The sequence below is a fragment of the Helianthus annuus genome, chromosome 13 (genome assembly GCF_002127325.2).
Source record: "Helianthus annuus cultivar XRQ/B chromosome 13, HanXRQr2.0-SUNRISE, whole genome shotgun sequence".
Classification (NCBI taxonomy): Eukaryota; Viridiplantae; Streptophyta; class Magnoliopsida; order Asterales; family Asteraceae; genus Helianthus; species Helianthus annuus.
The window spans coordinates 158,472,925-158,491,230 of record NC_035445.2 but is presented as its reverse complement, the minus strand read 5'-3'; the positions used below and the strand labels follow the sequence as shown (position 1 = coordinate 158,491,230).

General features: G+C 39.6%; 1 protein-coding gene across 1 annotated transcript; it reads left to right on the top strand.

Annotated features, from left to right (window-relative positions):
• Nucleotides 1–991: 991 nt before the first annotated feature.
• LOC110902117 (putative disease resistance RPP13-like protein 1) lies at nt 992–6,201 on the top strand. Its single transcript, XM_035981686.1, has 2 exons — nt 992–5,216; nt 5,984–6,201. Exon 1 carries the CDS (start codon nt 1,174–1,176, stop codon nt 5,197–5,199), a length of 4,026 nt encoding a protein of 1,341 aa, XP_035837579.1. The 5' UTR covers nt 992–1,173; the 3' UTR covers nt 5,200–5,216; nt 5,984–6,201.
• Nucleotides 6,202–18,306: the final 12,105 nt, after the last annotated feature.

The following is an 18,306-nucleotide window of genomic DNA, read 5'->3' as shown; positions in this document are numbered from 1 at the left end:
TATTTTGGCAAATTACCTAAATTGATGCATATACACGCTTCTACCTAATTGTATTCCTCACCCTTGTGACCCACTCTGTAAATAGATGAAGAAGCCATCATGAATCCGGTGTTTGTTTGTACGCACCGAATAACCCGTACACCCTCTACCACAGAAGGGCGAGCCAGTGGTGAGCCAAGGAGACGGCGATCAGTTTTGGTTGATGATCCACAAACCCCCCAATCCCAAGGTTCATATTTCTTCTCATTTTTGTTCCCTGTAAACATCTTATTATTGTATCTTTGTATGTGTTTTTCTGTTGTATTGTAATTCTGCACCTAAATGACACCCATTAGTACGGATATTCGTGTATGCTACAGCGTACCGATACCTTCTAAACATATATTTAGTTAGTTCTATGATTAATCCTAAATACCAAAGAAAAGACATCACTTATTATTGGTGTTGATTTATCAATCAATAATAGATGGGTAATTTTTAAAAGAAAAGATGGGTAAAATATTATTAATTGAAGGTATAGTTATTTTTTTAAAACGTTTGTTTTATATATGTCTTTTCTCCATTTATTTAAGGGTTCCTGTCAGATTACTTTCTCGGTTTTTCCTTTTTTTGTTCAAATCAAGTTATAAGCAAATGAATCAAACCAAACAAAAGTCCAAAATCATTTTATTAAAATGTATAGGGGACAGTGTAGGCACCAGCTCGGGATGCTGATTGGTGATATGAGATCTGAGTGTGCAAAACAATGCTTGAAACTTTGACCACTAAACACAACTCAAGTCTTCACACCAACATCGTATTTGTTAGATTTTGTGTGTGTTGGATATCCTATGCATGTTGTTTGTTCATACGTTTTACAAAGGTTCCATTTTATATAAATAATTAATAAATGTCTTCACTCCATTTTATAAAGGTTTATGTCAGATTACTCTCTGGGTTTAAGTTTTTTTTTTTTTTTTTTTTTTGCAAATCAAGACTTAAAATACTTAAAAGGACAGGGTAGACAGCACCACAGGATGCTGATTGGTGTTCCCAGATCTGAGCGTGCAAAACAATACTTCAAACTTTGACCATATATCTGAACCAGTAATCTACACTTACAACTCTTCACTCTCAAGCTTTCACAACATCATACCTTTCATTTACAATCTCACCACCGTAAGCAACCAACCAATGGCTGAACTCGTGCTTTCTGCCCTCCTCCCTGTTCTCTTTGAGAAGCTGACTGATGCAGCTTTCAAAACCATTGCTCGCCACAAGGGGATTGATGCTGAGATCAAGAAATTGCAGAAATCATTAATCTCCATCCAACTTTATCTTACTCATGCTTCTCAGATGGAGATTACTGATCCATCTGTGAAACAGCGACTGAATGATCTCCAGCATCTGGCTTATGACATTGAGGACCTCCTCGATGGTTGGGCAACCGACGCTATGGACCCTGAGTTCAAGCAAGAGTCAGAAGGCATCACCAGCAAGGTAAGAAAGCTAATCACCCCAACTTGTTGCACAACTTTCTCACGGACTACTACTATGATTGCCGAGTTAGATGATATTTCCACCACACTACAAGATCTAGTTAAGGAGAAAGCTGACCTTGGTTTAGATAATCTTGGTTTGAAAGTGGAAGAGGAAACCAGGCCAAGAACTAATAATAACAGAAGATTACAAACCTCTGTTGTCAACCCATCTAGTATTGTTGGGCGCCAAGTTCATAAAGATGCACTGGTTCAACAGCTATTGTTACCGGCTGATGAACCATGTGATCAAAACTATAGCATTGTTCCCATAATTGGTATGGGTGGGGTTGGGAAAACTACTCTTGCTAGACTTGTCTATGACGAACAGCTGGTCAAGGATCACTTTGATCTAAAAGCATGGGTTTGTGTCTCTGATGAGTTTGATACCGTTCGTATAAGCAAAGAGATCTTTCTATCTATGGCAAACAATGAAGTTTCAGATTTTAATCGGCTTCAAGAAGCTCTTAAAGATCACATAAAGGGTAAAAAGTTTCTGTTGGTGCTAGATGATATATGGGGCGAAAGTTATGAGGATTGGGAAACCCTCGTCAGACCGTTGTATACATGTGCTCCTGGAAGTAAGATCATTATAACAACACGGAAGGATCAATTGCTCAAACAGTTGGTTTACAATCCTCTACACAAGCAGCTACACGGCCTCTCAGATGATGACGCTTTGTCTTTACTTGCTCGAAATGCGTTAGGTGTAGAGAACTTTGATGCACATTTGTCGCTTAAACCATATGCCGAAGGTATTGTGAAAAAATGTGGAGGATTACCTTTAGCTTTAATAGCACTTGGTAGATTGTTGAGAACAAAAAAAGACGAAGTAGAGCATTGGAAGGAAGTGTTAAACAGTGAGATATGGAGATTAAATGATGAAGATAGAATTATCCCAGCCCTGAGACTTAGCTATCATGATCTTTCGGCACCTTTGAAGCGATTGTTTGCATACTGCTCATTGTTTCCCAAGGACTTCCTGTTTGATAAGGAGGATCTGGTTTTACTTTGGATGGCAGAAGGGTTCTTGCAGCAGGCAACTCCAAATGATTCAACAGAAGAACGCTCGGGTCGCAAATTCTTTGAAGAGTTGTTGTCAAGGTCATTTTTTCAACATGCACCTAATAATGAATCATTATTTGTGATGCATGACCTCATGAATGACTTGGCAACATCTGTTGCTGGTGAGTTTTTTGTAAGGTTAGACAGTGAGGCAAAGAAGGATATTGGTGTAGAGAGGTTGAAGTACCGCTATATGTCGTTTGTTCGTGAGACATATGTAACTTACGAGAAATTTAAAGGATTCGCCGAAGCCATAAAATTGAGGACACTCTTGGCAACTTCTGTTGGCATGGTAGAAAGTTGGAGAGGTTTCCACTTATCCAGTAAGATTCTCACCGACTTGCTTCCTGAGTTACCATTATTAAGGGTTCTAAGTTTGAGCGGCTTTAGAATAAGTGAGTTACCGGAATCCATTGGTACTTTGAGGCACTTGAGATATCTTAATCTATCTCGTACTTGGATCACACATTTACCGGAAAAGGTTTGCAATCTTTTTAATTTACAAACATTGATCCTGTTTGATTGTTATAACTTGACTAAGTTGCCCAACAACTTCCTAAAGCTTAAAAACCTGAGGCATCTTGACGTTAGGAACACCCGGCTTTTGTTCCAGATGCTCTTAGAGATTGGCAAGTTGAAAAGCCTACAAATTACTCTCTCGAAAATTGTTATCGAAAGTGAAAGGGGAACTGAAATAGCCAAACTTAAAGACTTTGAGAATCTATGTGGGGGGATTTCAATTGTAGGTTTGGAAAAAGTGCAAAATGCAAATTATGCACATGAGGCGAACTTTTCAGAAAAGAGGCTTAGTGAGTTAGAGCTTGTATGGGGTAATGCACTCAATGATTCTCGAAATGACATGCTTGAAAAAGAGGTCCTAAATGAGCTGAAGCCTTGTCATGATAAGTTATTAAAACTCAAACTTATGTCATATGGGGGATCAGAGTTTCCAAAGTGGGTTGGGGATCCCTCGTTTCTTCATTTGATGCATGTGTCAATAAGTGGTTGTAAGAGATGTACATCAATACCGCCACTGGGACAACTACCGTCACTGAAGGAGTTGTTAATTAAAGGCTTGCACGGAGTGGAAGTTGTGGGTTCCGAGTTATTTGGGGCTGGTCAAGCATTTCCTTCACTTAAAATTCTGAGTTTTGATGAAATGCGTGGGTGGAAGAAATGGTCAGGGGCTGTGTTTCCACGCTTGCAAAAGCTTCAAATAAAAGATTGTCCTAATTTGGTTGAAGTCACACTTGAAGCTATGCCTTCATTGAATGTTCTTGAAATAGAAGATTGTCTTAATTTGGTTGAAGTCACAATTGAAACACTGCCTTCATTGAATGTTCTAAATTTACTTTGGTGTGATAGTGGTGTGTTGAGAAGTCTGGTTGAAGTAGCTTCAGCAGTCACCAAGTTGGAAATAGTAGATATTTCAGGGCTTAATGATGTGGTGTGGGGAGGTGTTATAGAGTATCTTGGGGCAGTGGAAGAATTAAGAATAGAGTATTGTGATGAAATAAGATACGTGGTGAAATCAGATGCAGATGCAAGTAAGATTCTTGTGACGCTGAGGACATTGCTAGTGGGGTATTGTGACAATTTGGTGAGGTTAGGAGAGAAAGAGGAGGAGGACCTCCTAGCATCTCTTGCGGTGTTGGAAGTAAATTATTGTAAGAATATGGAGCGTTGCACTTGTCCGAATGGCATTGAGGAGTTGAAGATCACTGATTGTTGGTCAATCACAGATGTCTCCTTTCCAAAAGGAGGACAAAAAACGAACAACAACAGAAGCAGCAGCAGCATGCCCATGCTTGAATACGTCCACATTAATGATTTGCATCATCTGAAATCAATCTTTGAACTTAATTGCTTGGTTCACCTCACTGAATTGGAAATAATAAATTGTTACAGTCTTGAGTCCTTTCCTGGTGACAATTTGACGTCGTTAGAGAAACTGGTAATAAGAGATTGTCCCATATTGGATGTTTCCTTTCTCTGTGACAATTTGACGTCGTTAGAGAAACTGGAAATAAGAAATTGTTCCAAATTGGATGTGTCCTTTCCTGGTGACAATTTGACATCATTGAAGGAACTGATCATAAGAGAGTGTCGAACAATGGATGCTTCTTTACCTGGTTGGGTTTGGCCTCCCAATTTGTGTTTCTTAAATGTAGGAGGGTTGAAGAAGCCCTTCTCCGAGTGGGGCCCACAAAAATTCCCAGCCTCACTTGTGAAACTCAGTTTATATGGCGGTGGTAAAGTGAGTAGTAGTAGTGAATTTTCTCATCTTCTTCCTTCATCTCTTACTTCTCTTACAATAGACGGATTTGAAAAATTGGAATCATTTACAGTGGACCTCCAACACCTCCAATCTCTCTCTTTTGACTTTTGTCCTAATCTGAAGAAAGTGTCTTCGCATCCCCAACACCTCACCTCCCTCCACCATCTCTCTTTTCTCAATTGCCCTAAGATGATGGATCTACCAGAAATGGTGTTGCCTTCACTCTTGAGTTTACGCTTCTTGGGTGATTGCCCAGGAGGAGGAGGTCTGAAAGAAAGATGCAGTAAAAACGGGAGTTACTGGCCCCTCATCTCCCATATCCCCTGTATCTTCGTATGAATGAAGTTAATATGAAGGTAACTTTCCCTCTACATTTAGTAATTTTAAATTTTATAACTTATTTATAAAATTGTTTTTTATTAAACAAACAATTTCAAACATAATCTCAAATAAATGGTTTACTGTTTTCTTTGTGAAAATTGTCTATTAAATTAATTAATGTTTGCACTCGTATTGATAAGGCCAACTAATATTACCAGGAGTAATATTCAATCTTATCTTTAAACCCATTATAACCTATTTAAAATTAATTAATGGGGTTTAATGGATTAAATTTCCATGAAATATGTAAACATTTGTTTATATACAATTAGCAAAACCATATTAAAAAGTTATTATTTGTACAGTATTTGATTTTGATAATTTTTACTGCTAATCAAATTCATATGGCTTCTCTATGGTTTCATTTGAATGTAATACTATTTCGAATAGAGTTTTCTTAATTCAATAAGACTTGCATTTAATATAATACCATATTGGTCTATGGTTTGAAAAAGCAACTTGAAGTGGCATAAAAAAGGGAAAATATATCATTAAGTTGAGTTTCATTAGAGTCCATTTTAGATGGAAAGAGAGCATGTAAATTTTGTTTCTTGAGTTTATTTTCACTTTCTTTCTTTATTTAGTAAATCAAGACCTGAAATCATGAAGTCCTTGAATTCTGTTTGTCGCCATATGACATTGCCAATTTTACTATTCTTTTAGTTTTTGATATGATCTTTTAGTTTTCTTATTTAAATTGACAGTATGAGGAAACTGACCAAGATTATTATATCCATGGCAGATTTGATGCTGCAGCCTGCAAACATTTTACAGCAGGGAGCAAAAAGTTAGGCTTGACTGGAAGACTATGATGCTGGCTACCTTTTTCCTTTATGGTGTCCATACCTATTAGCGATTTGTGCATAAAAGAACCAGTTGTTGACTTGGATTCTATTTTGTTGGTAATGGTTCAGACTCTGCAGATTGTATTTTGTGTGTATACCTATTAGCGAATGGTCAGCGGTGTGTTTTGAATGAAAGATCAGCTTTTCATTGGTTTTCTAAAAATCTAATTTTCGACTCCGGTGGCAAATTTAGACTTGTGTGTGTCAAAACGAGTCAAGTCAAAGTAAGTCTATGGCTGTTTAAAATTCATATCAAACTAGAAGATTTGAGTTAGAATTTTATTTGAATTAAAGGGGTGGATTTGAAATTCGTCAATAAAGACTCAACCCATTATCATTTTCTGCAAGTGGGGATAATGTAAAGACAATGGTGCTTTTCAATTTAACAATGTGCCTCCATTTAATGACAATAGTCCCTCCATTTTTACAATTCTTTTTTAAGTTGTGAAGGCAAGACTACCCCTCAACTCCGTCCCCAAAGTGTACAAGCACGAGTAGCACGGGCTACCCTACAACTCCGTCTTCGTAGTGTAAAAATACCTCTCAGCTCCATCTACCTAGTGTAATTTTTTTTCGGTTTTATACAAAAGATACCCTGATCCCAAAAAAAATTAAAAAAACTGGGATTACCCTGATTTTTGAGCTTGATCCGCCACTGGCAAGGGTGGTGGTTCTAATGAACATAACCCTAGACATCCATTATCAATGTGCTTATGAAAATGTAGATGCAAACCATTGGTTATACATTGTCCCGTCATTTCCGTTATGGTTCTATTAACCCGCTGTTTAGCTCCAATAACAGAAGAGTTAAACAGAATGATTAATCAACAACGAGCAACTCAATATGACAACTAGATAAGTTGCATACAAATTGAAAGAAAGCAAAACTAAAACAGATATACAAAAATCCAGGAAACCAATTTACAGGAGACCCCCAAAAAAATAAAAGAAAACGAAAGCGCAACAATCGGTCATCCATATTTCAAACAAATCACTTTCGTCCGCAAATTGAACAAACTGAAAACCCATCTTTCATTCTGTATACAATGAAAATTTGTCTGGTTGTAAGGAACACATTTAATGCTTTAGATTTTGATTAAATTTATAACTATGCCTGTGCGACTGTTTATGAACAGATAAGTAATGCTTCATGTGGACTCATTTTCCTTTGGGACTTCTAGCTGGTGGGGTAGGAGGTTGAGAAAGCTTCCGTGAGTTTTTTTGCGAGGAGGTCGAATCTGTTTCTTCTAGGGTTGTAAACGAGCCGAGTCGAGCCGAGCTAGACCCAGCTTGAGCTCGGCTCGAATTCAATTCGAGCTGGCTCGGCTCGAGCTCGAATTTCGAATCGAGCTGAGATTTGAGGCTCGAGCTCGACTCGTTTAGAATTCGAGCTAGCTCGGCTAGATCTAGCTCGAACTAACAAAGAACCGCAAAATTTACTACTTAAAAAACTCTTAAAATGAATTCTTATTGCCATTTAATTTAACCATATGGCTAAATATGCAAGTATAAATAGTTAAATCACTTTATACATTGTCTTTACCTTCTTTTATAGGGGAAATATTCTCTTAGTTTTTGTTTTCTAAGCGACGTGGGACAAAAAAATGAAGGATGCAAACCTTATCGAGCCAGCTCATGAGCTCAGGAGCCAAGCTAGGCCAAGCTCGAGCTCGGCTCGTTTACAAACCTAGCCGAGCCGAGTTGACTCGTTTACAACCGAGTCAATTTCGAGCCGAGCTTTCTTCGAGCTTTTTTCAAGCGAGCTGCGAGCCACGAGTTTTTTGAACACCCCTAGTTTCTTTTGCAAGAAAACACACTGATTCAAGCACATAAGTACAGATAATCAATTTAACACATTTACTTACTAATGGGTCAAACTGTTTATGCTTAATCTTGCGGGACAAAGAGGTAATCACAAATAAAATTGCGAAGTTGACAAAAGTAAAGAATTCTTATACATAAAAAAATCCTCTTGAATCATTTATATCAAATAATCACATTATTATGGAATAATATATATTTGTAAACATTGACAAAACTAAAATTTTGATTAAAAAACGTTGAACAACAAGAAGTATGATGTGTCGTTTAATCCCAATCCATTCAATTTATGTATTTTCTCGGTCTTCATGCTTATGGCATATTTAGAATGTAAACTCCCACATATGAAGGAAAAAACCCACAAAAATATACTCCTTTTGTCCTGTGAAAATTGCAAACTTTTCCATTTTAAGGCGTCCCATATCAGTTGCAACATCTCTTATCTTTTGTTGGTGCACTTGTGTCTGTACTTTGTCTGTATTGGGTCTGTATGTAAACGATGTCCTTAGTAGTCTGTAAGTTGACCAAGTCAACCATCCTCCGGTTTGACTTGGACAACAGTTGAAAGATGTTCTGATCGAAGGATAGCCTCGAAGGATACACCTGATCCTTCGAGGTGATCGAAAGATATGGTTCGACCATGGTTCGACCATTAGACCTCGAAGGATGATCCTTCGAGGTCCATGCTGATCTTTCGTGTAACATGTGGTCGACAGATGATCCTTCGGACCATCTGTCGAATCCTTCGAGCAGACCTGCTGAGCTGGGTATATATACCCATGCATGTGTTGAGAGTTCTAGAGTTCTGCCATTTTCACACACCCGAGAGATAGAAGCTTAGAGAGCTTTCTGCCCAGAACTCACTCACACACTTAGAGAGTTTATAGAACACTTCTGTAAACATTGAGCTTGTAACCGAACCTTCATTTGCATTAATACGACTAGTGTTAATCGGTGAATCTTTGTGTGTTTGTTTCTCTACTTGCTACTAACTCGGTTTGCTTGCTAGCTTGGATTCCGCACTCGCTAGTAGGTTTGTATAACAAGGTTTAGGTTCGTAATCCTCCGCGAAAAGGGACCTACAAGTGGTATCAGAGCCTCGCTCTTTACCTTGTTTAAAACCGGGTTTGTTCAAGTGTTTGGTGTGTTTGAACACTTGGTTTAGCACCCGTTTTTGGTGGTTTTTCTTGCTTGTTTAAACTGAAAAACGGTTTCTAAACCTTCGGGAGTGTTCAAGTTTGGGTTGGGTAACATAAAAATTGTTTTTAGAAAACTTTGTGTTTTCCGGTGGTATTCCGGTGTGTTTCCGGCGACTGGCTTAAGGATAAGGTTATCCTTTTTGGGCAATCTTTCAAAAGTTGGTGGGAAAGTTGATCTGACATCCCCTTTTGCCGAAAGTTTGACCTTACCAACCTGTCACCTTTTCACCAACCTTTCACATCAAAGTCAGTTGTGTCAGAGCCTCTCGAAAGATATCTTTCGACATCGAAAGATCATCCTTCGATATCTTTCGATCAAGGAGGGCTCGAAAGATTTATATCCTTCGACCCATCCTTCGAAGTCTGAAACATATCCTTCGACAGAGGAATCTTTTCGAAAGACTAGTGTCCGAAAGATTAGGATCCTTCGTATTGGTGAATCTTTCGAGATCTGTTGTTCGAAAGATAAGGATTTGGCTCGAAAGATAAGGATCTTTCAAAGGGAATCTTTCGAGTTCTTGAATCTTTCGAAATCATTGTTCGAGAGTCAACAGTAATCCTTCGAGTACTGTTGATCCTTCGAACAAGGTTATATCTTTCGATTGAGGTTTGTTTATTGTTAACAAGTTTCTGTGATTTCAGATCTTTCGACCAGGATCTTTCGGTTGTGTTATCTTTCGGATCTTTCTTACTTAGCATTTATTTTGCTTATCTATCATGAATCCGAGTTGGTGGGGAAGTCCGGCTCCAGACAGTGGAAAATACATGAATACCAGTCAATCTCCATCATGGGCCGAATCTCCAGTTTCTACATCCTCACAAACAAATGCCACTCCAGCTGGTCAATGGGCGTTTGTTTCAAATCAAACTCCGAGTATTCAAAGTCTTCTTCTAAGCGAAAGTGAAACCGGAAGTTTGAACAGGCCTCCAAAGTTGATGCATCTTCATGAATATCCAGGATGGGTTGATCGTTTCCATACATACATTCTTGGTCAAAATACAGAGTTGTGGTTGCGGTTCACTACGGAATTCGATCAAACTATCGAGGTTGCTGCTTCTTCGACAGCTACATTTGCCGATCTTCCTGAGGATCAAAAGAAGACGTATGACTTAGAAAAGAAAGCATACGCTATTCTCACTCAAGCACTGAGCAAGGATATTTATCATCAGTTCGTCAGTTTCAAGACTACGAAGAAGCTGTGGGATGCATTGAAGACAAGAGGAGTAGGTAATGAAGCCACACGTCAACTACGACGAGATCTACTGAAGAAAGAATTCGATGGCTTCACATGTATGGATAAGGAGTCCTTGGGAGATATGACAAGCCGTTTCTATCACCTGCTTACTGAGCTGACAAACTTTGAAGTCACAACGACTCCAACAGAGGTGGTAAAGAAGTTTGCCGATGCATTGCCTCCTCAATGGAATAACTTCCTGGAAATCTTGAAGTACAACGGAACGTTGAGAACTACAAATATCAACGATTTCGTGCAGCTTCTGGAGAACAAGGATCAGGAAGAAACGTTAAAGGCAAAGAGAGTTGCAGTGCCACAGAATCCAGAGATGTATTATGGCACCTCCACTTCTTCATCTGCAAAAGCCGGTTCACATGCTCCACTTCAAACGGCGTTTGTCACAAGCACGGATATGTACGGCAATCCAGTGCAAGTTCCTGTAAAGCCGCCTCCAACCACAGATTTGTATGGAAATCCAATACAACCACCTCCTCCTCCTCCTGTTCAACAACCACAATATGCCTGTTATGGAGGAACATCATCTGCTGCAGGTCAACAATCAAAGTCAAATCCAGTACAGCTTGACACTTCAAGTTTTTCTAAAATCAGTGTAGAAGTAGCTAAGGAACACATGGAGCTGCTTAACACTGTAGTGAGCGCGTACTGTGGGTTGATAGAAGGTCAGATTGGAAACATTAATCTGACACAAGAAGATTACAGGCAGATTGATAAGGAAGAGATGGACTTGATGGACATCAAGTGGGCCTTTGCGAGTGCTGTGAGAAGAGCAAAGGATTGGATGGAAAGTACTGGAAGAACCAGCTTGGAGAGTAAGCGAGACACCAAGTATGGGTTCGATAAGCAAGCTGTTAAGTGCTTCAACTGTGGTGAACGGGGCCACTTTAAACGGGAATGTACAAAGCCAGCCCAGCACGGGAATCAAAACCCCTTCAGGAACCAAGGCAACCAGCAGAACAGAAACAATGATCGTACATTGGTGCCTGTCAACAACCAAACCAACCGAGCACTTGCAGTTCAGGTGGATGAAGGTTGTGACTGGTCAATCCAGTTGGGTGGTGATGCTCCTGATGGAACAGCATGTTTTGCTCAGATTGTGAAGGAGCTGGTTCACACCAATGGTGGAGAATCTTCTGCCAGTGGTGATGAATCGTCTGAAGATGAAGACTCCTCTGGATACAGCAGGAGTGTTGATGAAGAATCATCCAACTCTGGTGATGATCATGTGGGTGAGACATCTAATGTTTCGGATGATATTGATATTGATGAACTCTTGGGGGAAGCTGTAGCAGAAACTCAAAGAAGATCTATTCTGGTGGATCAAGCTGCTTACTCTTCGTCTTCTCTCCATTCAGCCTTTATGGCTAATGTCGACGGTTCATCAAGTCAGGTATGTGTCGATGAACCCACTGCTGTTAATTGTGATGAATGTGCTAGGTTGCATGCTAGATGTGCTGATCTTGAGAAAAGTATGTCTGAGTTGCAAGGCAAACATGATGCTTTACAAGCTAGTTTGTTTGACTTGCAAGACAAACATACTACTGTGAATGAGAATTTGAGTGACTTGCAAAGTAAGCATGACGCTTTGCAAGAAAAATATGATGTGACCTTTCTCCACAATCAGAAGTTGACTGTGGATCTCTCTAAATGCACAGAAGCCAACATGTTTTATGAAAACCATGAAAAAGAATTTAAGTCAGTAATTGAAACATTAAAGAAGGATAAAACTGAACTGACTAAAATGGTTTCAAGAAAACAAACTGATATTAATTTGTATATATCTCGCCTTGAGAGTATGCAAAAAGAGATGGCTTGTGTGAAAACCGAAAGTGATGCGATCCAACTCAAGCTAGACAGTTATTTGAGTTCTAGCTATGTGTTAGATCACATCATTGACGTTCAGAAGGAAAAGAGAGATGTCACATGCATTGGCTACAAGAAGTGTCCACCACCAGTGAGACATAATTATGACGCCATGCCTGATGAAGAGGACAGAGTTTTCTTTGAACCTACTGTGCCTCTAGATGTTAAGGAGTTTGCTGCAGGACTCGGATACCAAAAGGAAGTATCCTTAGATTCAGATGTGTCAGCAGATACATTTGTGAGTGCTGAACAGAATCAAGATCCTCCAGTTGTGATTGAGGATGCTGATTCGTCTGATGATGAATCTGACGATACTGTTCCAGCAAAGTCTGATGCGGTAGTCAAAAATGAGGACATACCTCTTGAGAATCACATTCTATGTGATCCCCCTGTTCAACCCGCTAAGACTGTTGCAACTGAGTCCTCATCTGCAGGAGAGCCGGAGAGTGTGAATTTGCTGTACACTCTAGTTGGTGATGATAAAATTTACTCAGACAAAGATTTTCCCATTAAGAATGTTAATCAATCCTTAATCTGCAAAGTCTTTGAGAATTCGACGAGTAAGTTCTTGGGAAAGGCAGAACCTAAAGTTACAGTCACACAGTGTCCTCCAATCCCAAAGGCTGAAGTTCGAAAGCATTTTGGCAACAAGAAATTGCCGACAGTGCCAACACAGCAAAATCACACCAAACCCAAAGGTAAAGCTCCGGCTCCAGTGCAAAAGAAGCCGAATCAAAAGAAGAAGAAAACTGTTAACTTTGTGAAATCGACGGGAACAGACAAAATTGAGAAGTTTGAAAATCAATCTAACTTAGATTTTGTCAAGAAAGCTTTTGTCGAGAAAAGAAATGAACCAAGTAGTTCAAAACCTAGTACCTCGGGTTCACAAAGTTCAACATCATCGGCTAGACGATCACATGATTCTTCGGGGTTTGTAGAACGAAGATCATGTTTTGAGTGTGGAACCATTGGGCACATTATTAGAAACTGCCCATATCTTCATAAGCAGAAAGGAAAGGTTGATGATCCCCGTGGTAAGACTGACCGTAAGCCATCTGTTTCCACAAAACAAGATCCCCGACTTGTAAAAGAAAGGGAAAAGAAACAGAAACGGCAACAGGTCAAGAAAATTGAAAAAGCGATTAAAACCGATGTGGTTCATAAACAATCTGTTGTTGTAAAACCAGAAAATTCTAAAACTTCAAATCATCAAGAAGTTAAAATTTTAAAGAAAAACACTGGTGAAACCAAACAGACTTGGAAACCAAAAACGGTTGTTGAATCAGGGGGGCCATCACAATTCACCAACCATCAAAGACAAGAAGTTATTGTCATTGATGAAAATGGAAGACCCAAGACCACAATGGCTTGGGTCCCCATCTCCAACTAATTCATTTGAGTTCATGTGCAGGGTGCTTCAGGAGGAACTATCAGTAGTCATTGGATTGTTGATAGTGGGGCATCCAGGCACATGACAGGCGACATGAAGCTTCTCTACGACGTTAAATCTATTAGAGGAGGTTATGTTGCTTTTGCTGGAGATAAAGGTGGATATATAACGGGTGAAGGAATGATATCTAACGGGATTGTCAGCTTTGACAAGATCAATTTTGTGCAACAACTTGATCACAATCTTCTTAGTGTTTCTCAAATTTGTGACAAGAAATTTTCAGTACACTTTGATGCTAATGGATGTTATGTGCTGAAACCCGGCTTCAAAATTCCAAAAGAATGGATTCTCTTGTCGGCTCCAAGGATAAATGATTTGTACGTCCTTGACATGAGCCAGGCTATTACTACGTCTGCACAAGCAACTTGTTTCGTTTCCAAAGCCACAGAAAAAGACACTATCTCTTGGCACAGACGAATGGGTCACATTCACTTACGCAAAATGAATCATTTGGTTTCAAATGAATTGGTGAATGGTGTTCCCCTCAAAAATTTCCATCTTCAAGACATCTGTGTTTCGTGCCAGAAAGGAAAGCAAACAAAGAAGAAGCACCCTACAAAGAAGATCAACACAGTGGCAGTTCCTCTTGAACGTTTGCACATGGATTTGTTCGGTCCTGTCAAGCACAAGAGTATTCGGGGTGATCAATACTGCCTCGTGGTTACTGATGATTATTCAAGATTTTCTTGGGTTGCGTTCATGGCACACAAGAGTGAAACCTTTGGCATTATCAAAAACTTGATCATTCAGATTGAGAATTTGTATAAGTTGAAGGTTAGGCGGATACGTAGCGACAATGGTACTGAATTTAAGAATCATTCCATGGCGGAGTTTTGCACTTCAAAGGGTATTCTTCATGAGTTTAGTGCAGCTTATACTCCTCAACAGAATGGTGTCGCTGAACGTAAGAACCGCACATTGATCGAGACTGCTAGGACAATGTTGGTAGAGTCACAGTTACCCATTCCATTCTGGACTGAAGCTGTGGCCTCTGCATGTTACACATTGAACAGAGTCCTTACAGTCAAAAGACACAACAAGACCTGCTTTGAGCTTCTTCAAAAACGGAAACCAGATTTGTCTTATCTAGAACCGTTTGGAGCTCCATGCACTATCATCGATCCTAATGGAAAGTTTGGGGCAAGAGCAATTGATGGATACTTTCTTGGGTATGCCACCCCTAACTTACGAGTCTGGAATTTAGAGACTAAAAGGGTTGAGGAATGGTCTGAGGTCCGAGTACAAAGGCACACCTTGCCAGTCAAAAATCCGGGTCAACCTTGGATGTTTGAGTACGATGACTTCTTCAATTCGATCAATGTTGAAGCCGTTGAAGAAAATGCTGCGGCTAGGATGTTTTTCGAGAGTGACAATGCAACAGTTTCACCGGTGGTTCGTCCAATTCTTGTGAATCAAGAACCATCCTCTTCGGTGAACAACAATACTCTCAACAATGAGGATTTTCATGATGCTAACGAATTGAACGAATCTTCAGAGGATGATGAATTTCTAGATGCAGATCAAGAAGCTCCTACAACAGCAGTTCATGGTACTTCAGAGGGTACTCCTCCAGTAGATGCTCATAGAACAGCTGAGGCTACTGCATCATCCTCTTCGTCAATTCCGGGTCTTGAATTGGTTGTTGATCTTACTCTTAACAACCTGGGTATAAATGTTCCAGTTCCAGACAATCCAGAAACAAGGATTCATAATACCCATCCTCAACAAAACATCATTGGAAATGTGCAAAGTGGCGTACAAACAAGAAACATGTTGCGAAACAACAACAATGCAGGCTTGTATGCAGCTATTCGAGAATCCGGACAACAAAACGACTGGTCCTTCGCGTGTTATGTCTCACAAGAAGAACCAAGAACGTGGAAAGAAGCCTTGAAAGATAATGCTTGGGTTGAAGCAATGCAGGAAGAACTGCAACAATTCCAGAAGCTGGGTGTCTGGAAACTAGTAGAGAAACCTGCTGGATACAAGAAGATTGGTACCCGTTGGGTTTTCAAATGCAAAAAGGATGACCGCGGAGTTGTTATCCGAAACAAAGCTCGTTTAGTCGTTCAAGGTTTTCGTCAGATTGAAGGGATCGACTACAACGAAGTCTATGCACCAGTGGCACGTCTCGAAGCAATTCGAATCTTTCTAGCCTATGCGTCCTTCAAAGGATTCAAGGTTTATCAGATGGACGTGAAAAGTGCATTTTTACATGGTGTGGTTGAAGAAGAGGTGTACGTCGAACAGCCTCCAGGTTTTGAAGATCCTATTCATCCCGATCGGGTTTGGTTGCTCAACAAAGCTCTTTATGGTCTTCATCAAGCCCCACGAGCTTGGTATGCAACCTTATCTCACTATCTGCTGGAGAACGGTTTTCGTAGAGGTCTTATCGACTGTACTCTTTTCATCAAGGAACAAGATGGAGATCTTCTTCTGGTACAGGTATACGTTGATGACATTATTTTTGGTTCTACTAATGATGTCTTGTGTAGGGAATTCGAGCGCATTATGCAGGATAAATTCGAGATGAGTGCTATGGGGGAAATGACCTTCTTCTTGGGCCTACAAGTACAACAAACGGAGTCTGGGATATTCATCCATCAGACTAAATATGTTGGTGACATCTTGAGCCGGTTCCAGATGTCTGATGCAACGCCCATTGGTACCCCATTGCCAACTAATCACGGAATTACTCCAGACTTGAAGGGAGAAGCTGTTAGCCCTTCTATCTATCGCGCCATGATCGGATCTCTCATGTATCTCACAGCATCAAGGCCAGACATAATGTACCCAACGTGCCTGCTTGCTAGATATCAAGTTAACCCGAAGGCCTCACATCTTGCTGCTGTTAAAAGGATTTTTCGTTATTTGAAGGCGTACCCTGACACTGGTCTGTGGTACCCTAGGGATAATAACTTTGAATTGGTAGCATTCAGTGATTCTGATTTTGGCGGATGTAAAATCGACGGCAAGTCCACAACGGCTGGATGTCAGTTTTTAGGAAATCGCCTAGTCACATGGCAGTGCAAGAAGCAGACGTGTGTAGCTACATCAACATGCGAAGCTGAATACATTGCTGCCTCAAGTTGTTGCTCCCAAGTTCTTTGGATCCAACAACAGATGCGGGACTACGGTTTTGAATTCCTAACTACTCCTATTTACGTTGATAATTCTGCTGCTTTAGATATCACTAGAAATCCTGTGCAGCATTCAAAGACCAAACACATCGAAATCAAATATCACTTCATACGTGATTGCTTTGAGAAAAGGCTAATCGATGTTGTTAAGGTCCACACCGATGACCAACGTGCCGACTTATTTACCAAAGCATTTGACAAATCAAGATTTGACTTCTTATTATTGGTAAATGGCATTAAGGTCAAGCAAGAGTAACCAACATCGGAAAATCATTTTTGTAAATACCTTTGTGTTTTAAATTTATCTTAGTTTGTTGATTTTAGGGGGAGTATATCCAAAAATCTGAAAATCCAAAAACATCGAAAAATTTCAAAAACACAAAAACAATAGAAAATCAAAAATGAGTTTCCTGGCGAGCAAAAGAGAAAATGATAGTACATCAGTGGTCTATCCAAACCTCTTTAAACCTTAAATGCAAAACGATAAGCAGCTCTATATAAGATGTATCGGTAGGCTCACAATCATTTTAAAGTGTGCAGGGTGATATAAATCTTAATCGACTGAAGACCAGGTGGGAACCATTCATTGGCATATGGTCTTAGTACCGAAATTTCGTTTGATAGATTGCCGAGGTTCTGAGATATTCGGTCTTTATGCTGCTTATCATCTGGGTATCATGGTTGCTTCTATAAATAGACTAAGTCTAAGATCTTCCATGATACTATACATACGTGTACATATTGCATACTGCATTCGACCTCAATAAGTGATAAACAATCACATGTCCATTTCAAATAAGTGATAAAATATCACATTTATCCGGGTGTCAAGTTCGTCTCTCTGCTGTACGGAAGTACTGACCTGTTCACGGACTTGCACCTGTGCCCTCATGCATACGAAAATCAAGTTCCTCATCAATAAGTGATTATATCACAAAGGACTTGTTTTCAAATCAAAATAAGTGAGTATCTCACAATTTATACGGTCAAACAGATGATAATCGGTATACTCACCGGTAAGATGAACACTCGTGCATACCTTGATACGGGAATGTGTCGTGATGTGGATGAACACCGGTCGGTAAGTATAAATCATACCTTAACGTATCCCCTCGCCATGATTACATCTGATAAGTTGAGCTTAAGTGGACAACAATACCGATAATTGTTATAGGATGCTTATCTTAATGTTAACTAACTGAACAACAAGAGTGTTTTGGCATGACCGTACACTGATATGATTCTCTTACCCTCGAAACTCGCAAAAAGAATGTTTGTATATATTTATTTATTTACTGTTTAACTTTTATTATTTCTTTTAAACAGTTTCGTCGTTTGGTGCATATCAGCACGACATTAGCGGTGATGTCGTTTGATAACACTCAAAGGATTTTAAATTGTTGTCTTTTAATTTCAAAAATACCAAAAAGATTTTAGGCTTGTTTTAATATAAACTTTATAAAAGCCAAAAAGATTTTATTTCTGCTTTATTTT